The sequence below is a fragment of the Bubalus bubalis genome, chromosome 17, assembly GCF_019923935.1.
Source record: "Bubalus bubalis isolate 160015118507 breed Murrah chromosome 17, NDDB_SH_1, whole genome shotgun sequence".
NCBI lineage: Eukaryota > Metazoa > Chordata > Mammalia > Artiodactyla > Bovidae > Bubalus > Bubalus bubalis.
Window position 1 is genome coordinate 3,781,961 of NC_059173.1, and position 22,702 is coordinate 3,804,662.

Consider the following 22,702-nt stretch of genomic DNA (forward strand, 5'->3'; position numbering starts at 1 on the left):
AAAAAAGAGCTGCAGATCAAGATACTAGTGGGACTACACTTGTCGCCTATCCCAAACGACAAGGTGGGCCTGGGCCTTTGTGTCAGCAAAGCAGCAACGTGAAAAAGACTGGAGGTCTGAACTGCCTGCGGTAGCACAGAAAACCCAAGACAGCAGACGGAGCTGCTGGTCAAGCGCTCTGCTCAGCAGAAGAGGAGGGACAGCTCTCACAGTGGCCTAATCGGGTAGGTTTAATGTGTTTCAAAAGACAAGCTGAGGAGCCCTGTTTGCCAAGTAGGGCTCAAGGTACAAGTAAGCTGGGATGGTTCTCTCCCTGCCAATCTGGTCATCGGATACTGAAACAAGATCAGTATGACAGTGGACAGGGATCAGAGAAGGGAGGCAGATAGGAGGGAAAGCATCTGAAGAGGGTGATAAATCCTCAAGCTGTCGTTAGAATCCTCCTTCTGTCCCTCAACTTTTCCTGACTCAACCCTTGACCTCAAAAACTTCCAATTTCCAAAACTTCTAAAGAGAACCTGGTAAAAATTGTAGTGGATACTCTTACTCATTGAAAAAGGATCTTTTTACGCTGTATCAAGCCCAATCAAAATGTGGCTCTGGGAGCTGCAAGGGGCATTCCGGCAATTCGCATTTTGCATGAGAAGGAGGAGGCACTCTCCTCCAGCACAGACAGAAACAAGAGCACACTGCCTGACAGGGCGGCCCTGCTGCAAGCTGAGCCCACTTCAGAAGCAGGCTTCCGGCAAACCCTGCCCCACCGTGGTCGCCAGAGTCGGCTGGGAACTCGCAGAACAAGGATGTGGAGATCGAGAAGAAGCCCGTATGATGGACGTGTCAGAAGAACAAAAAGAAACTGGGGCAGGGATTCAAAAAGAGAAAAAAACAAAATAGTGTTACTCAAGTAATGGCTGAGAGTTCTACCTCAGAGTAGAGCCTTCTAGATTTATCTACAAAATTCCCTTATAATAGGACCAGAAGTAAGAGAAAGACTAAGAATTTCTGCCTGTATTCAGAGAAAGAAAAAGGATCTTTGGCCCTCTGTTTTTAAGTCCTTTACCCCAAGGTGCTGTGAGAAACTGGAGCTGAAGCAGTTAAAAATTCTTTTAAGACCTGTACATCTAAGAAGGAAAAACAACAACCTATCAGTAGGGATAAACTGTGAAGGGGAATAGGAGATTAAGAGATCAGACGGGGACACTGATTTTTCCTCAGGCCAGTCCTCTGCATATCCGGTAACACTCATGTTAGGTTTTTTGTTTTTTAAACCTACAGTCCCCATTCTCCCCCAATATTCCCCCAAAAACAAAAAGAGAAAAAGAGATGCCAGACTGGCAATTCAGAGGCCTGAGTTCTAATTTCAATTTTCTAAAACTTTATCAACCAAAATTCTGCCTTCTTACCGACTTCCTTGGACAATCCTCTAACCTTCCCACATGCCACCACACCAGCCTGTGCTTTCTGGTGGTCCCAGCTTAGGAAGGTCCAGGCACAGGGAATGGGAAGAGCCTGGGGTGGAGTGAGAGTGAGTTTTACAAATCCACAGGCTCTCACAGCAATCACTTGCTCCATGTCCCCTCCAACACCCTACCTTATAGCTAGAAAACCTGAAAACCAACTAACATTATTACCAGATGCTGGAGGGAATGGACCAGCCTGTGCTATTTTGCTACAAAGAATAAAAGTTTTACATCCCTACTATTTGGACTAGATCTAGCCCAAGAGCCTAGCTAGGTTCAGACTTCTGAAATACAAAGATGCAACCCCTCAGAGCATGCAAAACATTTGCTACCTACATGCTTCCAATATATAATTTTTCACATATTTTAATACTGCAAACTTAAGAAAGAAGGATAAAAACACTGGTTGCTAGTATACAGATCCTACCAAATCACAAGAAACAACCATGTGTATTCAAGTCATAGATACAGAATACAGATTTTAATAATCACGCAGATTATCACATGCAAGGAACTTTAATATGCAGCAAGAACAAGGACATAAAAGAGAAACACTTGATTTTGTATCAAATGAACAGCTCTCTTTTTTCTTCCCCTTTCATCTCAATGATACTCTTCAATGCACCCACCCCACCCTCGAGATTGCCTTCCCTTTGAAAAAGGTGGAGCTAGCTGGCTTCTCCTCTTCATACAGCCAACCAAAATATAAGCTTCTCTACTTCTTTAAAGGCACGTCCACGGATTCAGGTTTCTCAACTTTCCTCATATATGAGGAGGATCCTTACCATTTCTGTCACTAGACATACCCCAAAGCAAAGAAATACAGGTTCATGAGGCAGACCATTTGATAGCTCGGGAAGGTTAAGACACTCCACTAAAGCTAGTGGCAGAGCCAGGACCAGAATCCGTGACTGCCCTCCAGCTCAGGGCCCTGCCAACATCCATGGTGCTCCGTTCTTCCTCTAGGATGCCATTCCCTTCTGTGTGAGCCCTACCTTAGTTCTTCTTTCACTATTAAGCAGCCTCTTCACCAGGGATCTTAAGCGGCAAACAGAATGTAAACCTACCAAGATTCTACAGAGGCAATTCTAAGAAATTTGAAGTCACAATCATATCCTCCCTAACCCAATGACTCAGTGCTTTGCAACAACTCATCCTTGTTTTGCTCCTTTCTTCTCTGCCTTCTACTTGCCAGGCAATTCTCTCTCCCATTACAATGCTTTTCTCCTTATAAAACCCACCAAACTCATGCTTAAAATACATCAAACACATTCCAGTGCTGTTAATCAATTCCTCTAAAGGTCAAAAGTTACATTACATACACCAAAACTCACGAGAGCATCAATCCAAAAGAGCAGGACAGCGGCAGTTTAAAAACATAATAGACATGCATAAGAGAGTCACAGTACTCGTTCCAGAAGGAATTTTATGTTATTTCCTACTGTATTTACCATAATTCATTCTGGGTCTGTATGTGTGTGAATTACTAAGCACCAGAATTTAAAAGTGGGATAATGTACACTTTTTAATAACAAATGCCCTTTTTATAGACTGAATGGGGAAGTATTAACCTTGCATACACATGGCAAGTAAAAATGGCAGTAACAGAGTAAAAATAATTTAATGAGTCTTAACCTAAAATCTATATAACACATCGTGGATTATCTGGGTTCTAACGATTTAAAAACCAGTCAGAAGAAAATGGTCACAGGTTAAAGACTCAAATTCTTTATTACTCACTTCTGGTATTTACAACATACTCTTCCAACACGGGTTTTCAGAAGCCTCCTCTGATTTATGAATGCTAAGACCAAAGGGCATTGTTAACAATAACCTACTTCTGATGCTTGGAGAGTAACAAAGATTTTCAATGTACAACAATTAGGCAATGTAAAAAATGGGGGAAATGCTAAGGAAGGTGTTTCCAGGTACACTTCCAGCTTATTCCTAAGAAGCATTAACAGACCAGTCTAGAAATACCAGTCAACAAATACTAATGTTGTCTTTACTTCTGGTTGAAATTCAGTTTACATTTTTTGAAAGTCACAATTCCATCTGCTCATGGGACTATGGGGCTTTACCGCACCCCACAAATTGTCCTCATGTACAAAACCAGTAGAACTGTCTCTGATAGGAGGAAAGGGACTCATGCAGAGAGGACACACTTGCTGATTTGCAAGGGGAGCATCTGACACGCAAACCAGTTTGTTTCAAGCACAGGTGCAACAACCGCCTACAATTCTCATGCTACTTACTGGGATTTCAGAAGCAGCAGACTGAGAGGCAGTCTATTGAATTACACAACAAAAATCGTTTTAAAATTTCATTATCTTCACTTGAACACTTACTTGTTTGTAAATTAGCTGAGCAAAGAAATATACCTATACATATGTAAAAATACAGTTTGGGAAAAGCACGGAATAGGAGCAATTCATACCTTAAATGCTACAACTGAACTATACTAGAGGTTCTTTACCCTAGAAATTGGAAACTTGATATAATATATGTGCATTACAGTAACGATGTATTTCAATGTGCTGTGAGATTAAGAGAATATATGATATCAGACAGCTATGTCAAGCTTGATGGTGTAAGTCATTTAAGAGTTACATGTGTTCATTTGAAAACACAAAATGATGCAAACTGGAGCATGCCACAATACATACTGACGCATCTGCGTTTTGATGGTTGATATGTTTGATTTAGATATAGTAACTTTTACGGGAGGGGTCTCTTAATATCACAGATTTTACTGAAATACTCATCTGCTGAGGAAGGACCAGAATAGGAGGAGCCATGGTTTCCCGGAGTAACCACAGGTTTTAGGAACCCAGCACTAACTGTGATGTCATTAACTTATTTGTACAAAGAAGTCCTAGTCTCTCCCAATCTGAATTACTTAAAATCAGTGCAACTACAAAATACTTTTGCACAACCATTTTTCAGTGCAAAGCCATTATCTTGGGCTTTTAAAAAAGTGACAAGCAGACTCTGTGCCTTAGAGGGTTATCATGCTAAATGGAAAACACTTTTCAGTGAAGAAGTGGGTCACAAGTTAAAAACAAGGGTAAGTTTTCTTAAGCACTGTATCTCAATCACAGTTGGGGGACCAACAATTCCAGTAAGCAACCTACTCATACAGCTATTGTTAGAGAAAAAGATGACTTAAAATGAGCTTTAAACCCAGAGAGGATTTTAAAATGGTCTAATATCTATTTCAAACCCATTATTAATTCCAATTCACTTAATATTTACTGAATACTATGGCACAAGTAAACACATTGGATTCTAAAGATACAAAGATGAACAAACAAAAAATTACAACATATCTGGTAAAAGTTGTCAAACTGTGTTCAAGACACAGAAAAAGCCAGAAGAGAGGGTAATAAACTGTCAGGGAGGGAACTGGGACTGAGAAAGGCTTCACAGAAGAATATCATCACCTGAACTGGGTTCTGACAGATGAAGAAAAGTTCCTTGGGTAGGAGGAGAGAGAACTCAGAGGTATAAGGTATGTCTGAGTCCAAAGAGGGTGGTTTTACTAATACAAAGGGGAGAAGGGGAGAGAGGGGGAGACAGAAAAGCTGTAAAGGACCAAGGATCACACCACTTAGGGTGACACCGTGTTAAGTGATTTCATTTTAGAAGTAATCAAGAAAGACTGAAGGCCTTTAGGTTGGTGAATGACATGCTCCAATCCATGCTTTCTCTCCAACAGATCCTTTACCCCAACAGATCTAAAAACAGTCTCTGAAATACTTGGCCATAAGCCAAAAAGCTGAGAAACAGGACTGCATGAAAAAATGCAATGATACAAAATTACATTATCTCCACATGCAATTTAATTAAATTTCACCAATTCTAGACATTTAAACACAAATTAAATTGGGTAATTCTACTAAATATTGCTGTCATTACTTCCACAGGAGCTAGTAGGGTCTGGTTGCTGGGATGTTATAGGAGATCCTGTCCCCTCTTATCAGGGCTACTCAATTCCAAACAGACCCTTCTGAACAGTGGTACATGGTATGAAAGCACAATATGCCTCTTGCCTTGATGAATCCAGTGTGTATTTTTAGCTGATAGACAGAAAACTAAGACAAGAGCTATGATCATAGCACAAATCTACAGGCCAGAAGGAATTCAGGCCATAGTGACTCCTAGATGTAAACGCTTAACTGCACAGAACAGTAATCAACACTAAAACAATAAATGCCAACCACAAAGAAAATGTCAGCCATTCGAGTCTTGACAAGGAAAAATATGATGAAGGAATTGGGTAACTTTTGGATGGCTGAGTAAAACAACTTTCTAAGAATCCCAAAATGAGCTCCCAAACACACTATCTGAATGAAGGGACAGTCATGAGCTTTTATAAGATGTCATAGTACACGTCTTTGTGGTAGAACCAAAGCACAAAGAGCCACAACACTGTTCAGTGAGGAAAGAAGGCAGCGTTCGTTTGGTTAGAATACATGAACTTTGGCATTTTTGTGCTGAAAGACAAGTTTACTGAAAAATATTAAGGATGGCAATAGTGCTGGAAGACCCAGTTCACTGAGGATACCCTCTTAATTGAAAAGGGTAAACGCACTCAAAAGTTGAGAGCTTTCCCTCTCTTCAGCAATACACAGTATATTATGCAAATAAATATTTTATTTAACATCTATCCTTATACCACTAAGACTACATGAGAGTCACTTCATCCTGTAACAGAAGCCTGCACTGAACTCAAAGTACATCTCATCATTTGACGTTGCTGTTCAGTCGCTAAGTTGGGTCTCTTTGTGACCCCATAGACTACAGCAAGCCAGGCTTTCCTGTTCTACACTATCTCCTGTGAAGTCGCTCAGTCGTGTCCTCCTCTTTGCGACCCCATGGATGGTAGCCTACTAGGCTCCGTGGTCCATGGGATTTTCCAGGCAAGAATACTGAAGTGGGCTGCCATTTCGCTCTCCAGGGGGTCTTCCCAACCCAGGGAGGGAGCCCGGGCCCCCGGCACTGCAGACAGAGCTTCACCATCTGAGCCGCTACGGTAGTGTGCACTACCTCCTGGAGTTTGCTCAAGTTCATGTTCATGGAGTAGGTGATACTGTCTACCCATCTCATGCTCTACCGCCCTCTTGTCCTTTTGCTTTCAATCTTTCCCAGCATCAGGGTCTTTTTCAATGAGTCAGCTCTTTGCCATCAGGTGGCAAAAGTACTTCAGCATCAGTCCTTCCAATGAATAGTCAGGATTGACTTCCTTTAGGATGGGACTGTTTTGATCTCCTTGCAGTCCAAGGGACTCTCAAGAATCTTCTCCAACACCACAATTCGAAAGCATCAACTCTTCAGTGCTCAGCCTTCTTTATGGTCCTGCTCTCACATCCATATGTGACTGCTGGAAAAACCATAGCTTTCACTATACAGACCTTTGTTGGAAAACTGATGTTCCCACTTTCTAATACGCTACTTAGGTTTGTCATACATTCCCTTGCAAGGAACAAGCGTCTTTTAATTTCATGGCTGCAGTCACCATCCACAGTGATTTTAGAACTCACAAAAATAAAATCTTACTGTTTCCACTTTTTCCCCTTCTGTTTGCCATGAGATGATGGGACCTGATGCCATGACCTTATGATGAGTTTTAAACCAACTTTTCCACCTTCATCAAGAGGCTCTTCAGTTCCTCTTTCCTTTCTGCCATTAGAGTGGTATCATCTGAATTTCTGAGACGGTTAATATTTCTCCTGGCGATCTTGACTCCAGCTTGTGATTCACCCACCTTGGCATTTCGCATGATTACTCCGCATACAAACTGAATGAACAGGGTGATAATATACAGACTTATCATAATCCTGTTCCAAGTTTGAACCTGTAAGCTGTTCCATATAGGGTTCTAACTGTTGTTTCTTAACCCATAGACAGGTTTCTCAGGAGATAGGTTATGGCAGTCTGGTATTCACATCTCTAAGAATTTTCCAGTTTGTTGTGATCCACACAGTCAAAGGCTTTATAGCATAGTCAATGAAGCAGACGTTTTTCTAGAATTTCCCTTGTTTTATCTGTGTGCTTAGTTGCTCAGTCATGTCCAACTCTTTGCAACTCCACGGACTACAGCCCACCAGGTTCCTCTGTCTATGGGGATTCCCCAGGCAAGAATACTGGAGTGGGTTGCCATGCCCTCTTCCAGGCGATCTTCTGAACCCAGGTCTCCCACATTGCAGGCGGACTCTTTACCAACTGAGCCACCAGAGAAGCCCTGCTTTCTCTATGATTCAACAAATGTTGACAATTTGACCTCTGGTTCTCTGCCTTTTCTAAACCCAACCTGTATATCTGGAAGTTCTCGGTTCATGTACTAAAGCCTAACTTGAAGAATTTTGAGCATAACCTTCCCAGCATGCGAAATGAGCACAACTGTACGACAGTTTGAGCATTCTTAGGCACAGCCCTTCTTTGGGATTGGAATGAAAACTGACCTTTTCCAGTCCTGTGGCCATTGCTGAGTTTTCCAAATTTGCTGACATACTGAGTGCAGGACTTTAACTGCATCATCTTTTAGGATTTTAAACAACTCAGCTGGAATTCCATCACCTCCACTACCTTTGTTCATAGCGATGCTTCCTAAGGCCCACTTGACTTCACACTCCAGGCTGTCTGGCTCTAGGTGATATGACCAACACCACTGTAGTCATCTGGGTGATTAAGAACTTTTTTGTATAGTTCTTTTGTGTATTCTTGCCACATCTTCTTAATCTCTTCTGTTTCTATTAGGTTCATTTCTGTCCTTTATCATGCCCATCTTCGCATGTTCCCTTGCTATCTCCAATCTTCCTAAAGAGATCTCGTGTCTTTCCCATTCTGTTGTTTTCCTCTACTTCTTTGTATTGTTCATTTAAGAAGGTCCTATGTCTCCTTGCTATTCTCCGGAACTCTTCATTAAGTTAGGTAAATCTTTCCCCTTTCTCCTTTGCTTTTTGCTTCTCTTCTTTCCTCAGCTATTTGTAAAGCTTCTTCAGACAACCACTTTTCCTCCTTACATATCTTTTTCTCTGGGGTGGTTCTGGTCACTGGCTCCTGTACAATGTTATAAACCTCTGTCTATAGTATTCATCACCTCCACTGGATAATCGTAAGGGATTTGATTTAGGAGGTGGTGCTAGTGGTTAAGAACCTGCCTGCCAATGCAGGAGAAGTAAAAGATGCAGGTTCGATCCCTGGGTTGGGAAGATGCCCTGGAGAAGGAAATGGCAACCCACTCTAGTAATCATGCCTGGAGAATCCCCTTGACAGAGGAGCCTGGTGGGCTACAGACCATAGGGTTGCTCAGAGTCGGACAAGTCTGAAGTGACTTAATGCATACCTAAATGGCCTAGTGGTTTTCCCTACTTTCTTCAGTTTAAGACTGAATTTTGCAATAAGGAGCTCATGATTTGAGCCACAGTCAGCTCCAAGTCTTGTTTTTGTTGACTGTACAGAGATTCTTCATCTTCGGCTACAAACAATATAATCGATCCAGTTTTGGTACTGACCCTCTGGTGATGTCCACGTGTAGAGTCATCTATCTCCCTGTGTTGCTGGTGAAGGATGTTTGCTATCACCACTGTACTTTTCTGACAAAACTCTGTTAGCATTTGACATTAAGGTCCAGGAAGTTCTCTCCAACTGAGGCAGTCGGTAACTACTAAATATTGAGAAATAAAAGCCTACACAGCTTCTGCACCATTACAAATCTTAATGATACAGCATTACCAACTGCAAATCATGCAGTGTTACTAAACAATGGACACCTCAGCTGACAACTACATGTTATCATTTTAATCAAGCATAAGAGCTGCTTGCTAACGTAGTGTCCCCAGTGCTTAAACTGAGAAAAAAGCAGAGTACACAATGTTTTCATGCTAAACTCTATATCACATTGCTCTTGTGAGAAACTTAAGGTTTTTTACTTCCCTTCTCCATCTACTTTAGTGGAAAAACAGCTTACAGCACTTACATTAACAAGAGACTCCTTGAACTTGATGTGAAGTCTGTAATTAGAAAGGGCAATGATGGCATCCTCAGCGCGGCCCACGTACTCTGTGCTTTCTCCATGAAGTTCAAGAAAAGGGACCTTCAAAGTGGAAGAAGAAACGCTTCAGAGTCCTGAAGTAGTAAAGCAAAGCCTTTAAACACAGCTCAGGTGAATGGACTATAAATACTGTCACTCAAGACAATACATAAATGGGTGCGGGACCTAAAGAGGATGCGTTTACACCCACAAGATGCAAAAAACCTAGTTATTCACATTTAAGACTAAAGAAGGAATGACACAGAGATGACCACACCTCAGTGGGAAAGTCATTCTAAAAGAGATGTTCTCCAGCGTACATTTCTATTATGTGTGTGGTTTAGGGAAAAAATACATTTCTCTAATATGTATTCCTATATGCAGTCCATTACTTCAATCCACTGGCTCTGCTACATTGTTACTATGATGCTTAATACTTGTTTCACAAACAAAAGTGGCCTGGAATTACCTGAAGATTCTCATCCTCCCGGATCAGCTGCTTCCTGGGAAAGATCTGATTGGCCTGGATGCACTCAAGGCTGTGCTGAGTCTCTTCATCCTGGAAAAAACCCAAATGTTTAAATAATTTCAAAGCTCCTACTCCATGTTTGGTTTTTCTGCCATATCTAATAGCATAATCACAATGAAAATCCAGGTGCCTCGAAATGGAAAACACACCAATATCAAAGAAAGTCAAAGAGGTTAAGAACATTTCTATTAAGCATTAGTAAGTTGTTAGTATATTACTTTTAGGAGAAGCTAAGATACAGTGGCTTTTTTCTCTTAAGTTATAACCTTTATTTTTTAAAGATGCACTATGGTACATATACACAATGGAGTATTACTCAGCCATTAAAAAGAATACATTTGAATCAGTTCTAATGAGGTGGATGAAACTGGAGCCTATTATACAGAGTGAAGTAAGCCAGAAAGAAAAACACCAATACGGTATACTAATGCATATATATGGAATTTAGAAAGATGGTAACAATAACCCTGTGTACGAGACAGCAAAAGAGACACTGATGTATAGAACAGTCTTATGGACTCTGTGAGAGAGGGAGAGGGTGGGAAGATTTGGGAGAATGGCATTGAAACATGTAAAATATCATGTATGAAACGAGTTGCCAGTCCAGGTTCGATGCACGATACTGGATGCTTGGGGCTGGTGCACTGGGACGACCCAGAGGGATGGAATGGGGAGGGAGGAGGGAGGAGGGTTCAGGATGGGGAACACATGTATACCTGTGGCGGACTCATTTTGATATTTGGCAAAACTAATACAATTATGTAAAGTTTAAAAATAAAATAAAATTAAAAAAAAAAAAAAAAAGAATGAAATGATGTGACCAATGTCTGGAATTTGACTCAGAACATTTGGAGGGGGAAGGGTAACAAGGAAGTGAATGGAGCATAAATGAAACAACTGTCCTATGAGGGGATTAATACATGGAACTTTAAGTGAGAGTTCACTATACCTCAGTGTCTACTCTGGTTATATGGGAACTTTCCATAACAAAGCTGTTTTCTTCTCAATGTAAACTGAAGAACTGAATCCTCAAACTGAAAACATGTGTGTGAACCATACCCCTAGTTTAATCTTTGTATTACATATTTATTTCTATTAAGGCAATCTCAAAAGATAATAAATTATAATCTAAATGGCACTTGAACTAATCATAATTTACATCAAAAGTCTTTTACATTATAAATTTGTATGGTATACAAAGATCAGGGGGAAAAGCAATCTACTGGAAAGTCCAGGGGTAAATTATGATGAAATTATTTACACAGCAAATTTTATAAGAGCAATAGCAATTTTAAACATAAACCCTAATAGAATGGTTCTCCAAATGTGATCTGTGGATTCTGAGACCCTTTTAGGGCCTCTATGAGGTCAAAACCACAGTCACAATAATACTAAGACTTTTTTTAATACTAAGCCTGTAATAATACTAAGCCTTTTTTCTCTGCACTGACATTTGTACAAACAGCACAGAGAGACTCAGTGGCCCCTTAGTATAATCTAGCAGTGGCACTTTGAATGTCCTTGGTAACAAGTAGGAGAAAAATGATCAATTTTATTACATTCTAACCCTTAAGTCTTTTTCTTTTTTAAAGAGGAAATAGAGACTTCCCTGGTGGTCCAGTGGTTGAGACTCTAAGCTCCCAGTGGAGGGAGCATGGGTTCAATCCATGGTTGGAGAACTAAGATCCCACATGCTGCATGTCCAATAAATACATAAAATAAAATATTAATAAATAAATAAAGAGAAAATACACATGAAAGCCTTTTGCTGCACAGTGAAGTATTATGGTTGTCTCAAGGTAAAGCACTTGTGCAACTGTTTCAGTTACAAGCTGAACTAGCAACTTCTTTTGCAAATGAATGAGCACCACTTGCAACTGACAAACTATGGTAATTCAGACTTCAGTAGATCTTTTCTTCAAGTGCAATCAGCTGCCAGTGATGAAGTTTTAATGAGAAAATTAGAATTTTGAGAGGCTATCATCTGCCACAAGGAACTTTACAGCTTTCCAGTATCAAATACTTTTCTGATATGCCCAGTGGCAATACTACCAAGTGTGATTTTTTAAAAGAAATTTTATTGCAAAATATGTCTACCTTTGGAAGACGTGCATTACTCATTTTCTCACTATTCATTATTTTCAAAATGACCTGTTCATGATGTTACAAAATCATGCATGGATAAAAGATCCATTTAAAGTGCAAGACAACGGATGGTTTTAACATAATACAAAAAGTTCACTGACATGACTTCAAATTCCACACTGCAACTAACCTTCAAAGAACTAACACTTGTCAAGTTTTGATGTGTAATAGAAGAACACAACTACCTGGAAAAACTATTAAAGTACTCTTTCATTTTCTAACTACTGAGTAAGGCTGGATTTACTTCATTTATTTCAAAAAATACACTGTAACAAAATGGATGCAGAAGTAGATATGAGAACCCAGCTATCATCTATTAAGCCAAATATTTTTTAAAAAACTGTAAAAATGTAAAACAACATCACTCTTTTACATTAATTAGTGCTGGATGAGAAAAACATTACTTTTCATTAAAAATGTTATGCAAAATTGGTATTGTATAAAAATGAATTTATGAACATTTTAAGGGTTTCTCAGCTTTGACTTCTAAATCAAATCTCTTACAATTATACAGTGGAAGTAACAAATAGATTCAAGGAATTAGATCTGATAGAGTGCTGGAAGAACTAAGGATGGAGGTTCATGACACTGTACAGGAGACAGTGATCAAGACCATCTCCAAGAAAGAAATGCAAAAGGGCAAAATGGGTTGTCTGAGGAGGCCTTACAAATAGCTATGAAAAAAAAAGAAGTGAAAGGCAAAGGAGAAAAGGAAAGACATACCCATTTGAATGCAGAGTTCCAAAGAACAGCAAGGAAACAGATAAGAAAGCCTTCCTCAGTGATCAATGCAAAGAAATAGATGAACAATAGAATGGGAAAGACTAGAGATCTCTTCAAGAAAATGAGAGCTACCAAGAGAATTTTGCACACACAGAAAGGCAATATAAGGACAGAAATGGACAACAAAGGACAGAAATAGTATGGACCTAACAGAAGCAGAAGCTACTAAGAAGAGGTGGCAAGAATACACAGAAGTACTGTACAAAAAAGATCTTAATGACCCAGATAATCATGATTTTGTGATCACAACACTAGAGCCAGACATTCTGGAATGCAAAGTCAAGTGGGCCTCAGGAAGCATCACTACAAACAAAGCTAATGGATGTGATGGAATTCCATCTGAGCTATTTCAAACCCTAAAAGATGATGCTGTGAAAGTGCTGCACTCAATATGCCAGCACATTTGGAAAACTCAGCAACGGCCACAGGACTGGAAAAGGTCAGTTTTCATTCCAATCCCAAAGAAAGGCAATGCCAAAGAATGATCAAACTATCGCACAATTGCACTCATCTCACACGCTAGTAAAGTAATGCTCAAAATTCTCCAAGCCAGGCTCCAACAGTATGTGAACCATGAACTTCCAGATGTTCAAGCTGGATTTAGAAAAGGCAGAGGAACCAGAGATCAAATTGCCAACATCCGCTGGATCATCGGAAAAGCAACAGAATTCAAGAAAAACATCTACTTCTGCTTTATTGACTATGCCAAAGTCTTTGACTGTGTGGATCACAACAAACTGTAGAAAATTCTGAAAGAGATGTGAATACCAGACCACCTTACCTGCCTCCTGAGAAATCTGTATACATGTCAAGAAGTGACAGTTAGAACTGGACATGGAACAACCGACTGATTCCAAATCCGGAAAGCAGTACGTCAAGGCTGTATGCTGTCACCCTGCTTATTTAACTTATACGCAGAGTACATCATGAGAAACACTGGGCTGGAGGAAGCACAAGTTGGAATCAAGACTGCCAGGAGAGGTATCAATAACCTCAGATATGCATATGACACTATGCTTATGGCAAAAAGTGAAGAACTAAAGAGCCTCTTGATGAAAGTGAAAGAGGAGAGTGAAAAAGTTGGCTTAAAGCTCAACATTCAGAAAACTAAGGTCATGGCATCTGGTCCCATCACTTCCTGGCAAAGAGATGGGAAAAGAGTGACAGATTTTATTTTCTTGAGCTCCAAAATCACTGCAGATGGTGACTGCAGCCATGAAAGTAAAAGACGCTTACTCCTTCCAAGAAAAGTTATGACCAACCTAGACAGCATATTCAAAAGCAGAGACATTAATTTGCCAACAAAGGTCCGTCTAGTCAAGGCTATGGTTTTTCCAGTGATCATGTATGGATGTGAGAGTTGGACTGTGAAGAAGGCTGAGCGCCGAAGAATTGATGCTTTTGAACTGCGGTGTTGGAGAAGACGCTTGAGAGTCCCCTGGACTGCAAGGAGATCCAACCAGTCCATCCTAAAGGAGATCAGTCCCGGGTGTTCTTTGGAAGGATTGATGCTAAAGCTGAAACTCCAGTACTTTGGCCACCTCATGTGAAGAGTTGACTCACTGGGAGGGACTGGGGGCAGGAGAAGGGGATGACAGAGGATGAGATGGCTGGATGGCATCACTGACTCAATGCACATGAGTTCGGGTGAACTCCGGGAGTTGGTGATGGACAGGGAAGCCTGGCGTGCTGCAGTCCGTGGGGTCGCAAAGTGTCAGACACGACTGAGTGACTGAACTGAAACACATAAGGGGGCTTCCCTGGTTCCTCAGAGGTAAAGCACACTCTTGCCAATGAAGGAGACACAGGTTCAATCCCTAGGTCAGAAGATCCGCAGGAGTAGGAAATGGCAACCCACTCCAGTATTCTCACCTGGGAAATCCCATGGACAGAGGAGCCTGGCGGGCTTCAAATGATGAAGTCACAAAGAGTTGGACAAGATTTAGTAACTAAACAACTACAACAGAACACTTTTATTCTCTTGAAGATCATTTCGGTTCAGTTCAGTTCAGTCGCTCAGTCGTGTCCGACTCTTTGCGACCCCATGGACTGCAGCACACCAGGCCTCCCTGTCCATCACCAACTCCCGGAGTTCACTCAAACTCACGTCCATCGAGTCAGTGATGCCATCCAACCATCTCATCCTCTGTCGTCCCCTTCTCCTCCTGCCCCCAATCCCTCCCAGCATCAGAGTCTTTTCCAATGAGTCAACTCTTCCCATGAGGTGGCCAAAGTACTGGAGTTTCAGCTTTAGCATCATTCCTTCCAAAGAACACCTAGGGCTGATCTCCTTCAGAATGGACTGGTTGGATCTCCTTGCAATCCAAGGGACTCTCAAGAGTCTTCTTCAACACCACAGTTCAAAAGCATCAATTCTTCGGCGCTCAGCCTTCTTCACAGTCCAACTCTCACATCCATACATGACCACAGGAAAAACCATAGCCCTGAATAGACGGACCTTTGTTGGCAAAGTAATGTCTCCGCTTTTGAATATGCTATCTAGGTTGGTCATAACTTTCCTTCCAAAGAGTAAGCGTCTTTTAATTTCATGGCTGCAGTCACCATCTGCAGTGATTTGGGAGCCCAGAAAAATAAAGTCTGACACTGTTTCCACTGTTTCCCCATCTATTTCCCATGAGGTGATGGGACCAGATGCCATGATCTTGGTTTTCTGAATGTTGAGCTTTAAGCCAACTTTTTCACTCTCCACTTTCACTTTCATCAAGAGGCTTTTGAGTTCCTCTTCACTTTCTGCCATAAGGGTGGTGTCATCTGCATATCTGAGGTTACTGATTAAGATAGACTACAGGATTAAGATAGACTAATCCTAATCCTGAGAGTTGAACTATAAAGAAGGCTGAGTGCCGAAGAATTGATGCTTTTGAACTGTGGTGTTGAAGAAGACTCTTGAGAGTCCCTTGGACTGCAAGAAGATCCAACCAGTCCATCCTAAAGGAAATCAGTCCTGAATATTCATTGGAAGAACTGATGCTGAAGCTGAAACTCCAATACTTTGGCCATCTCGTGTGAAGAACTGACTCATCTGAAAAGACCCTGATGTCGGGAAAGATGGAAGAGGGTAGGAGAAGGGGACGACAGAGGATGAGATGGTTGGATGGCATCACCAACTCAATGGACATGAGTCTGAGTAAACTCCAGGAGTTGGTGATGGATAGGGAGGCCTGGCGTGCTGCGGTCCATAGGGTCACAAAGAGTCGGACATGACTGAGCAAATGAACTGAACTGAGGATAGGCTACTGACTTTCCAAGAAGAATGGTAAAAATATTACTTAGCTAAACATAAGCTGAATCAACTGACTTATTTATTATAGTTACTGAGTTTCATAGGTAAAAGGGAGGCCAAACTTGAGATGGATGATGGGGGAAGAGCTGGAAGGAGACGAAGGCAAGGAAGAGAAAAGTCTGGCAGGTGTGTTAACCTGTTAAGAGGCTGGAAAACAAATTTCCCCTGGGCTAGCTACAAGCAGTAGTTTAAGAGAATATAATCCACATGGTAAATTTCCTGATATCGCTGAGGAACACCGGGCATAGTGGAATCTCATACTTTTTAATCCCTACCAGCTCCATGTGGAGTTGCTATAAAATCTTGAAAGGAGATCAGTCACCACAGTTCCAGGCTAACTTCTGCTACTTGGTAAACTATGCAGGTATCAGAGGTCAGTCTATAAGTCAGGGGGAAGTCAACATTAAAGATAAATATTTAAAGAACATGGGGAGTAGAAGCTAACCAGTGGAAATGTCTATAAACTAAATTTATATATAAACGTTGCAGGATTTAAAAAAAAACTACTCTTTAGAGTCACATATGTGTAGAAACATTTGACAAATGTAAAAGCTTAAAGTGATTATCAGTCTCATTGTCAATTTTAGTTACCATTCTTAAGAGTGGCATTAAAAGTCATCAAAAATAAAAATTTTTATTGATATAATATTTATGATTTCTTTCAACATAATCCAAAGAGGTGGGGGTGGGGAGTCAGAAGAAACAAGTGTGGTCATGAACTGATTACTGCATCTGGCTGATGCCTATGTGGGGCTTATGAGGGTTCATCATACTATTTTCAATTTGCATAGGCTTGAGATTTTCCATAATGAAACACAAAAACATTTTCCTAATGCTTAACCTCCCCAAAAGATCTCAATCTCATTCAAGAATTTTTTAAAAGTATGAAAGGATGATATTCAAGAAAAATCAGTGCTTCTGAATTCTCTACACAGAAAAATAAGGATTAAGAACACGTAAACAAATAGCTAAAACAGAATTAATACTACTTAAACCAATGGTTCAACAATTTGCAAAGTGTTAGCTAGTAAAAAAAATCATTAGAAGTCCAACAAGTCGAAGAAAAATGTTTAATGCATTTAGTGAAATAAGCAAAACAGAAATTTAATTATGTTTTAATTCCAACTACATAAACTATACATAGGCACATACACTAGTTAGAAAGAATACAAGAATTATAAATGAGTACTTCTAAAAACTTATTATAAAGCTGCTTAATGAAAGAGTTTTTTTTTAAACACATGGTCACACTGGCTCCCTGAACACTGCACGTGCGTGCGCACACGCGCACACACACACACACACACACGTATCTCCAGAGCACACCAGGAAGACTGTCTGCAGTGCACCAGAAGCCCCAGCGGCACCAGAGCAAGGACCACACCGCTGTAGCTGTGCGGGATACAGCGAAGGACAACCCTTCAGTACACAACAGAGCTGCTTTCATAAGCCCGCCACTTGAGACTCATTAGCACTGGCATATGTATCATATAAATATTAGGCAAACACCTCTTCAATTTATTAAAAACTCGTGAAAACCAATAAAATAATACACTATAAAGAAAAGCTCATCAGTACTTGGGTATAGGATACATCAGAAAGCTGTTGTGCCCATAAACTAAGAAAAAAACCGGCAAAAGTTAAAAATGACAGCAGTTACCTTTCTCATTTTAATGACACTTCTATACAACTAGTTTTTTTTGTTTTAGTTTGTTTTTAATGTTGAAAGGCATTTTCCACCCATGTTCCTAATGATGCTTGAAATTAACACGGCCTTTTCAATTCCTTCTTTGTGTGCCAGCATGACAGAGTTTGGATCTAGCTAACATCACCAAGGTAGAAATAGGACAATATTACAGAGGACCATTTCTTTCTTAAGCCTTGAAGCACTGTTTACATATTTTCGGGCCTGATAGAAATGTAGCTGGCTCATTGCTCCCACTTCTCTGCCTAAAGTGGGTCCTAAATGGCTCACAAGTCACTGAAATACACTCATTTTAGACACAGACACAGGCAGGGGTTGTGCAGAGCTACTTCATCTTCTTTGGGATAAAAACAATGTTAAAGAGGAAAAAATGGGAAGACAGGGAACTGCTTTAATCCAGAAAGGAAAATTCATAAAGAATATGTGTATGACCATATTAATTCTCCACAACGCAACACATACACACAGAGAAAAGCTTCTTACTGTATCTTCCTTCCCAGAAAAGAAAGAAAAACCTGAAGTCCAAGAAACATTTGGTCTTGAATCTATTTATACTACCTGACTAAAAAGAGACAATATCTAACTCACACGATTAAAGTGAATAGAAGCAAAACTGCTCTAAGACACTAGAATACTCAAATTATTACTAGTGATACTAAGTAAACAATAAAAGAAAACAGACAAAAGAGTTCTGAGGACAGGTAACTATAAACTTACTAGTATTCACTTAACTGTCAGGACAGAGTTCAAGTCCAGTTGTCTTGTTATTTCTTTGTACTTACCATGACAGGAGGCCCAGATTAGGAGGAGAGATCTCCGTCCCTTCTTCAGTATCCTGACAAGACTTTTCTTTCCTTTATGCCTGAAACTTGGGGGGGAAAAGGACAAAATTGGTAATTTTCCATGTGTGTGCTAAGTTGCTTCAGTCATGTCTGACTCTGTGTGACCCTGTGGACTATAGCCTGCCAGGCTCCTCTGTCCATGACATTCTCCAGGCAAGAATACTGGAGTGTGTTGCCATGCCTTCCTCCAGGGGACTGTCCCAACCCAGAGATGGAGCCAGCATCCTGTGCATCTCCTCCATTGGTGGGGGGTCCTTTGCCACTAGCGCCACCTGGGAAGCCCACTTTCCCATTTGGCCATACCCTAATTAAAAGAACTGCATATACAAGGACCAAAAGACTTGACCAGAGTCAACCAAGAAAAACCTGAGAATCACCCAGCCAACCCACTGCTGCTGCTACTGCTAAGTCGCTTCAGTCGTGTCCGACCCTGTGCGACCCCATAGATGGCAGCCCACCAGGCTCCCCTGTCCCTTGGATTCTCCAGGCAAGAACACTGGAGTGGGTTGCCATTTCCTTCTCCAATGCATGAAAGTGAAAGGTGAAAGTGAAGTCGCTCAGTCGTGTCCGGCTCTCAGCAACCCCATGGACTGCAGCCTACCAGGCCCCTCCGTCCATGGGATTCTCCAGGCAAGAGTACTGGAGTGGGGTGCCATTGCCTTCTCCAAGCCAACCCACTAGTCAAATCCAAACTCCTTTAAAGGGCTGTGAAAATCATCCTTGCCGTAACCTATTTGAGCAAAAACAGTTGCGAAAGCTTATGCTCCTAAAGTTGACAGCAACATGAAAAATATTATAAACCTTAGATGAAAATAATAAAGCAATAATTGAAACCAACCTGAGAATGCAAATACAGTATAACAACAATATAATTCTTACAATATTATATAGCATGTTTTTGTAAATTCTATAAATTCAAAATGGATCTCCCCATCTGTGGGAACCAAACTGATTTAGTAAACAAAATATGAAAGAAAAAAGTCTTTTACCCAAATATCCTATGCTCAGTGAAAACTCAAACTGTGCTAATACCTTTACCTCGTTTGCAGAAACAACTGTAACAGTGGGGGAGGAATACCGAACAAGAACCGCAGGCTACTAAAAACACTATCACTTTAATAAGTAGCTTTCTAAAAAAAAATATATATATATATATAAAGTAGATACATTACACACAAAGCCAGCATTTCTAGTTCACTAAACTTCCACAAATACAGCATATTTTTGGAAGTCTGGGATTCAATATCCAAAGCAAATGCTTTATGATCAATGAAAGTGAGAAAACAAAGGCCATCAAAGTAGCAGGGCCCAGAGCCTTATACAGTTGTTACTGGAAAAGTGGTATGAGGTGACGTAAAGGATGGCTCTGGCTGTAGGGTGGGAACAGACTAGATTGAAATTACACTCATCTCACACGCTAGTAAAGTAATGCTCAAAATTCTCCAAGCCAGGCTTCAACAATATGTAAACTGTGAACTTTCAGATGTTCAAGCTGGATTTAGAAAAGGCAGAGGAACCAGAGATCAAACTGCCAACATCCACTGGATCATCGAAAAAGCAAGAGAGTTCCAGAAAAACATCTATTTCTGCTTTATTGACTATGTCAAGGCCTTTGACTGTGTAGACCACAACAAACTGTGGAAAATTCTGAAAGAGATGGGGATACCAGACCACCTGACCTGCCTCTTGAGAAACCTGTATGCAGGTCAGGAAGCAACAGTCAGAACTGGACATGGAACAACAGACTGGTTCCAAATAGGAAAAGGAGTACGTCAAGGCTGTATATTGTCACCCTGCTTATTTAACTTATATGCAGAGTACATCATGAGAAACGCTGGGCTGGATGAATCACAAGCTGAATTCAAGATTGCCGGGAGAAATATCAATAACCTCAGATATGCAGATGACACCACCCTTATGGCAGAATGTGAAGATGATCTAAAGAGCCTCTTGATGAAAGTGAAAGAGCAGAGTGAAAAAGTTGGCTTAAAGCTCAACATTCAGAAAACGAAGATCATGGCATCTGGTCCCATCACTTCATGGCAAATAGATGGGGAAACAGTGGAAACAGTGGCTGACTTTATTTTGGGGGGCTACAAAATCACTGCGGATGGTGACTGCAGCCATGGAATTAAAAGACGCTTACTCCTTGGAAGGAAAGTTATGACCAACCTAGTTAGCATATTAAAAAGCAGAGACATTACTTTGTCAACAAAGGTCTGTCTCGTCAAGGCTATGGTTTTTCCAGTAGTCATGTATGGATGTGAGAGTTGGACTATAAAGAAAGTGGAGCGCCAAAGAATTGAGAAGAAAAGAGAAGCTTTTGAACTGTGGTGTTGGAGAAGACTCGAGAGAGTCCCTTGGACTGCAAGGAGATCCAACCAGTCCATTCTGAAGGAGATCAGTCCTGGGTGTTCATTGGAAGGACTGATGTTGAAGCTGAAACTCCAATACTTTGGCCACCTGATATGAAGAGGTGACTCACTGGAAAAGTCCCTGATGCTGGGAAAGATTAAGGGCAGGAGGAGAAGGGGACGACAGAGAATGAGATGGTTAGATGGCATCACCGACTCAATGGACATGAGTTTGGGTAAACTCCGGGAGTTGGTGATGGACAGGGAGGCCTGGCGTGCTGCGGTTCATGGGGTAGCAAAGAGTCGGACACAACTGAGCGACTGAACTGAACTGAAGTCTAGTAACAAGGCCTTGATTTTCAAACAAATTTAACAATTTAAGAAAACTCAAAGTAAGAATCAAGTTGCAATTTAAAAGATCATGTGTAAAACTATTTTAAACAAATGATTAAGGCTACAACTCATTTAATCTCAACTTTAACACAAGTTTCTAGGTATAGTGTATTATACTATGGCACAATTACATATGGGGAAAGTAATCTGGCTTGAGTCCTGATGGTGGGGAGAGACCACCAAATTTTAAGATTTAACATTAAAGTGAATATACAAGAGTTCACCTAAATGCTCACAGACAAACAGGGCCCCAAAATTAATCTGTCAATTGTCTTTTGCTGCCTAAAAACAGCCGAGTGTTGTAGAGGGTGAAGGGTAGGGGGAACAAACTTACCAAATGAAGTTTGTCTGAAGAACTTTTTCTATTTGAAGGTTTCACAAGAAAATCTGCAGAAGAAAAACCAGTAGTTTAACAATGACAAATATCCTAAGTATCAAGTTAAGCCACTTAGATTTTCCCACTAGACTTTTCTCTACAAGCTGGAATGCCATGACAATACATTATTTTTTAAATTGCTACAAAGTGAACTAGTTAGTCAACCACACTTTAGAATATTTAATTGTGCAAAATGGGCCAATTCAGGCCTTAGCATGCCTTTAGAAACTGCGGAACCATACAGACAGAACTTTCCCAGAACCTACAAATACTCCTCTTTGTATGTACTTTGTATGTACTTTTCTGATGGCTTCTCAGGTAAATCTTTGCCACTAAAGGAACAAGTACTTTCAAAAACTAAGAAAATCACAGGAGATCTAGACTTGGACTTGGTAGTTGAAGGTAATTTGTACACATTATTGGCTTCTCTACCAAGGGATCTTTTTGTGTAAGAAAAAAAGATCAGAAGGGGAAAGTGTAGTCTAAACACAAAAACCTCTTGTCACAAAGAGGCAACATCTGACCCTTACAGAGATAAAAGACCTTGTCAATCTACTGTTTAATCATAAGTCATGTCCGACTCTAGCTACCCCATGGACTGTAGCCCCCCAGGCTCCGCTGTCCATGGGATTTCCCAGGCCAACAATACTGGAGTGGGTGGCCATTTCCTCCTCCAGGGGAATCTTCTGATCTAGGAATCAAACCCAGGTCTTCCACATTGCAGGCGGATTTCCTTTGTAAAGACTTCTCTCAGTATTTGCAGACAACTTACCCTT

The 22,702-nt window shown here is 40.7% G+C and overlaps 1 protein-coding gene across 14 annotated transcripts in view; it reads right to left on the bottom strand.

Moving 5' to 3' along the window:
• MTMR3 (myotubularin related protein 3) overlaps positions 1–22,702 on the bottom strand; it is a 132,219-nt gene that overhangs the window by 39,869 nt on the left and 69,648 nt on the right. For 9 of the 14 annotated variants that reach the window (XM_044929966.2, XM_025267375.3, XM_025267374.3 and 6 more), the window contains 5 exons: positions 21,885–21,937; positions 18,744–18,829; positions 9,965–10,054; positions 9,442–9,558; positions 3,716–3,748 (listed from right to left, as the gene is read on the bottom strand). In XM_044929966.2, coding sequence (XP_044785901.1) covers positions 3,716–3,748; positions 9,442–9,558; positions 9,965–10,054; positions 18,744–18,746 — 243 coding nt within the window. In that variant the 5' untranslated portion in view covers positions 18,747–18,829; positions 21,885–21,937. Of the gene's footprint in view, positions 1–3,715; positions 3,749–9,441; positions 9,559–9,964; positions 10,055–18,743; positions 18,830–21,884; positions 21,938–22,702 lie in introns of those variants that run through there. The other 5 variants (XM_025267377.3, XM_025267376.3, XM_025267373.3 and 2 more) reach the window with 2 other exon arrangements.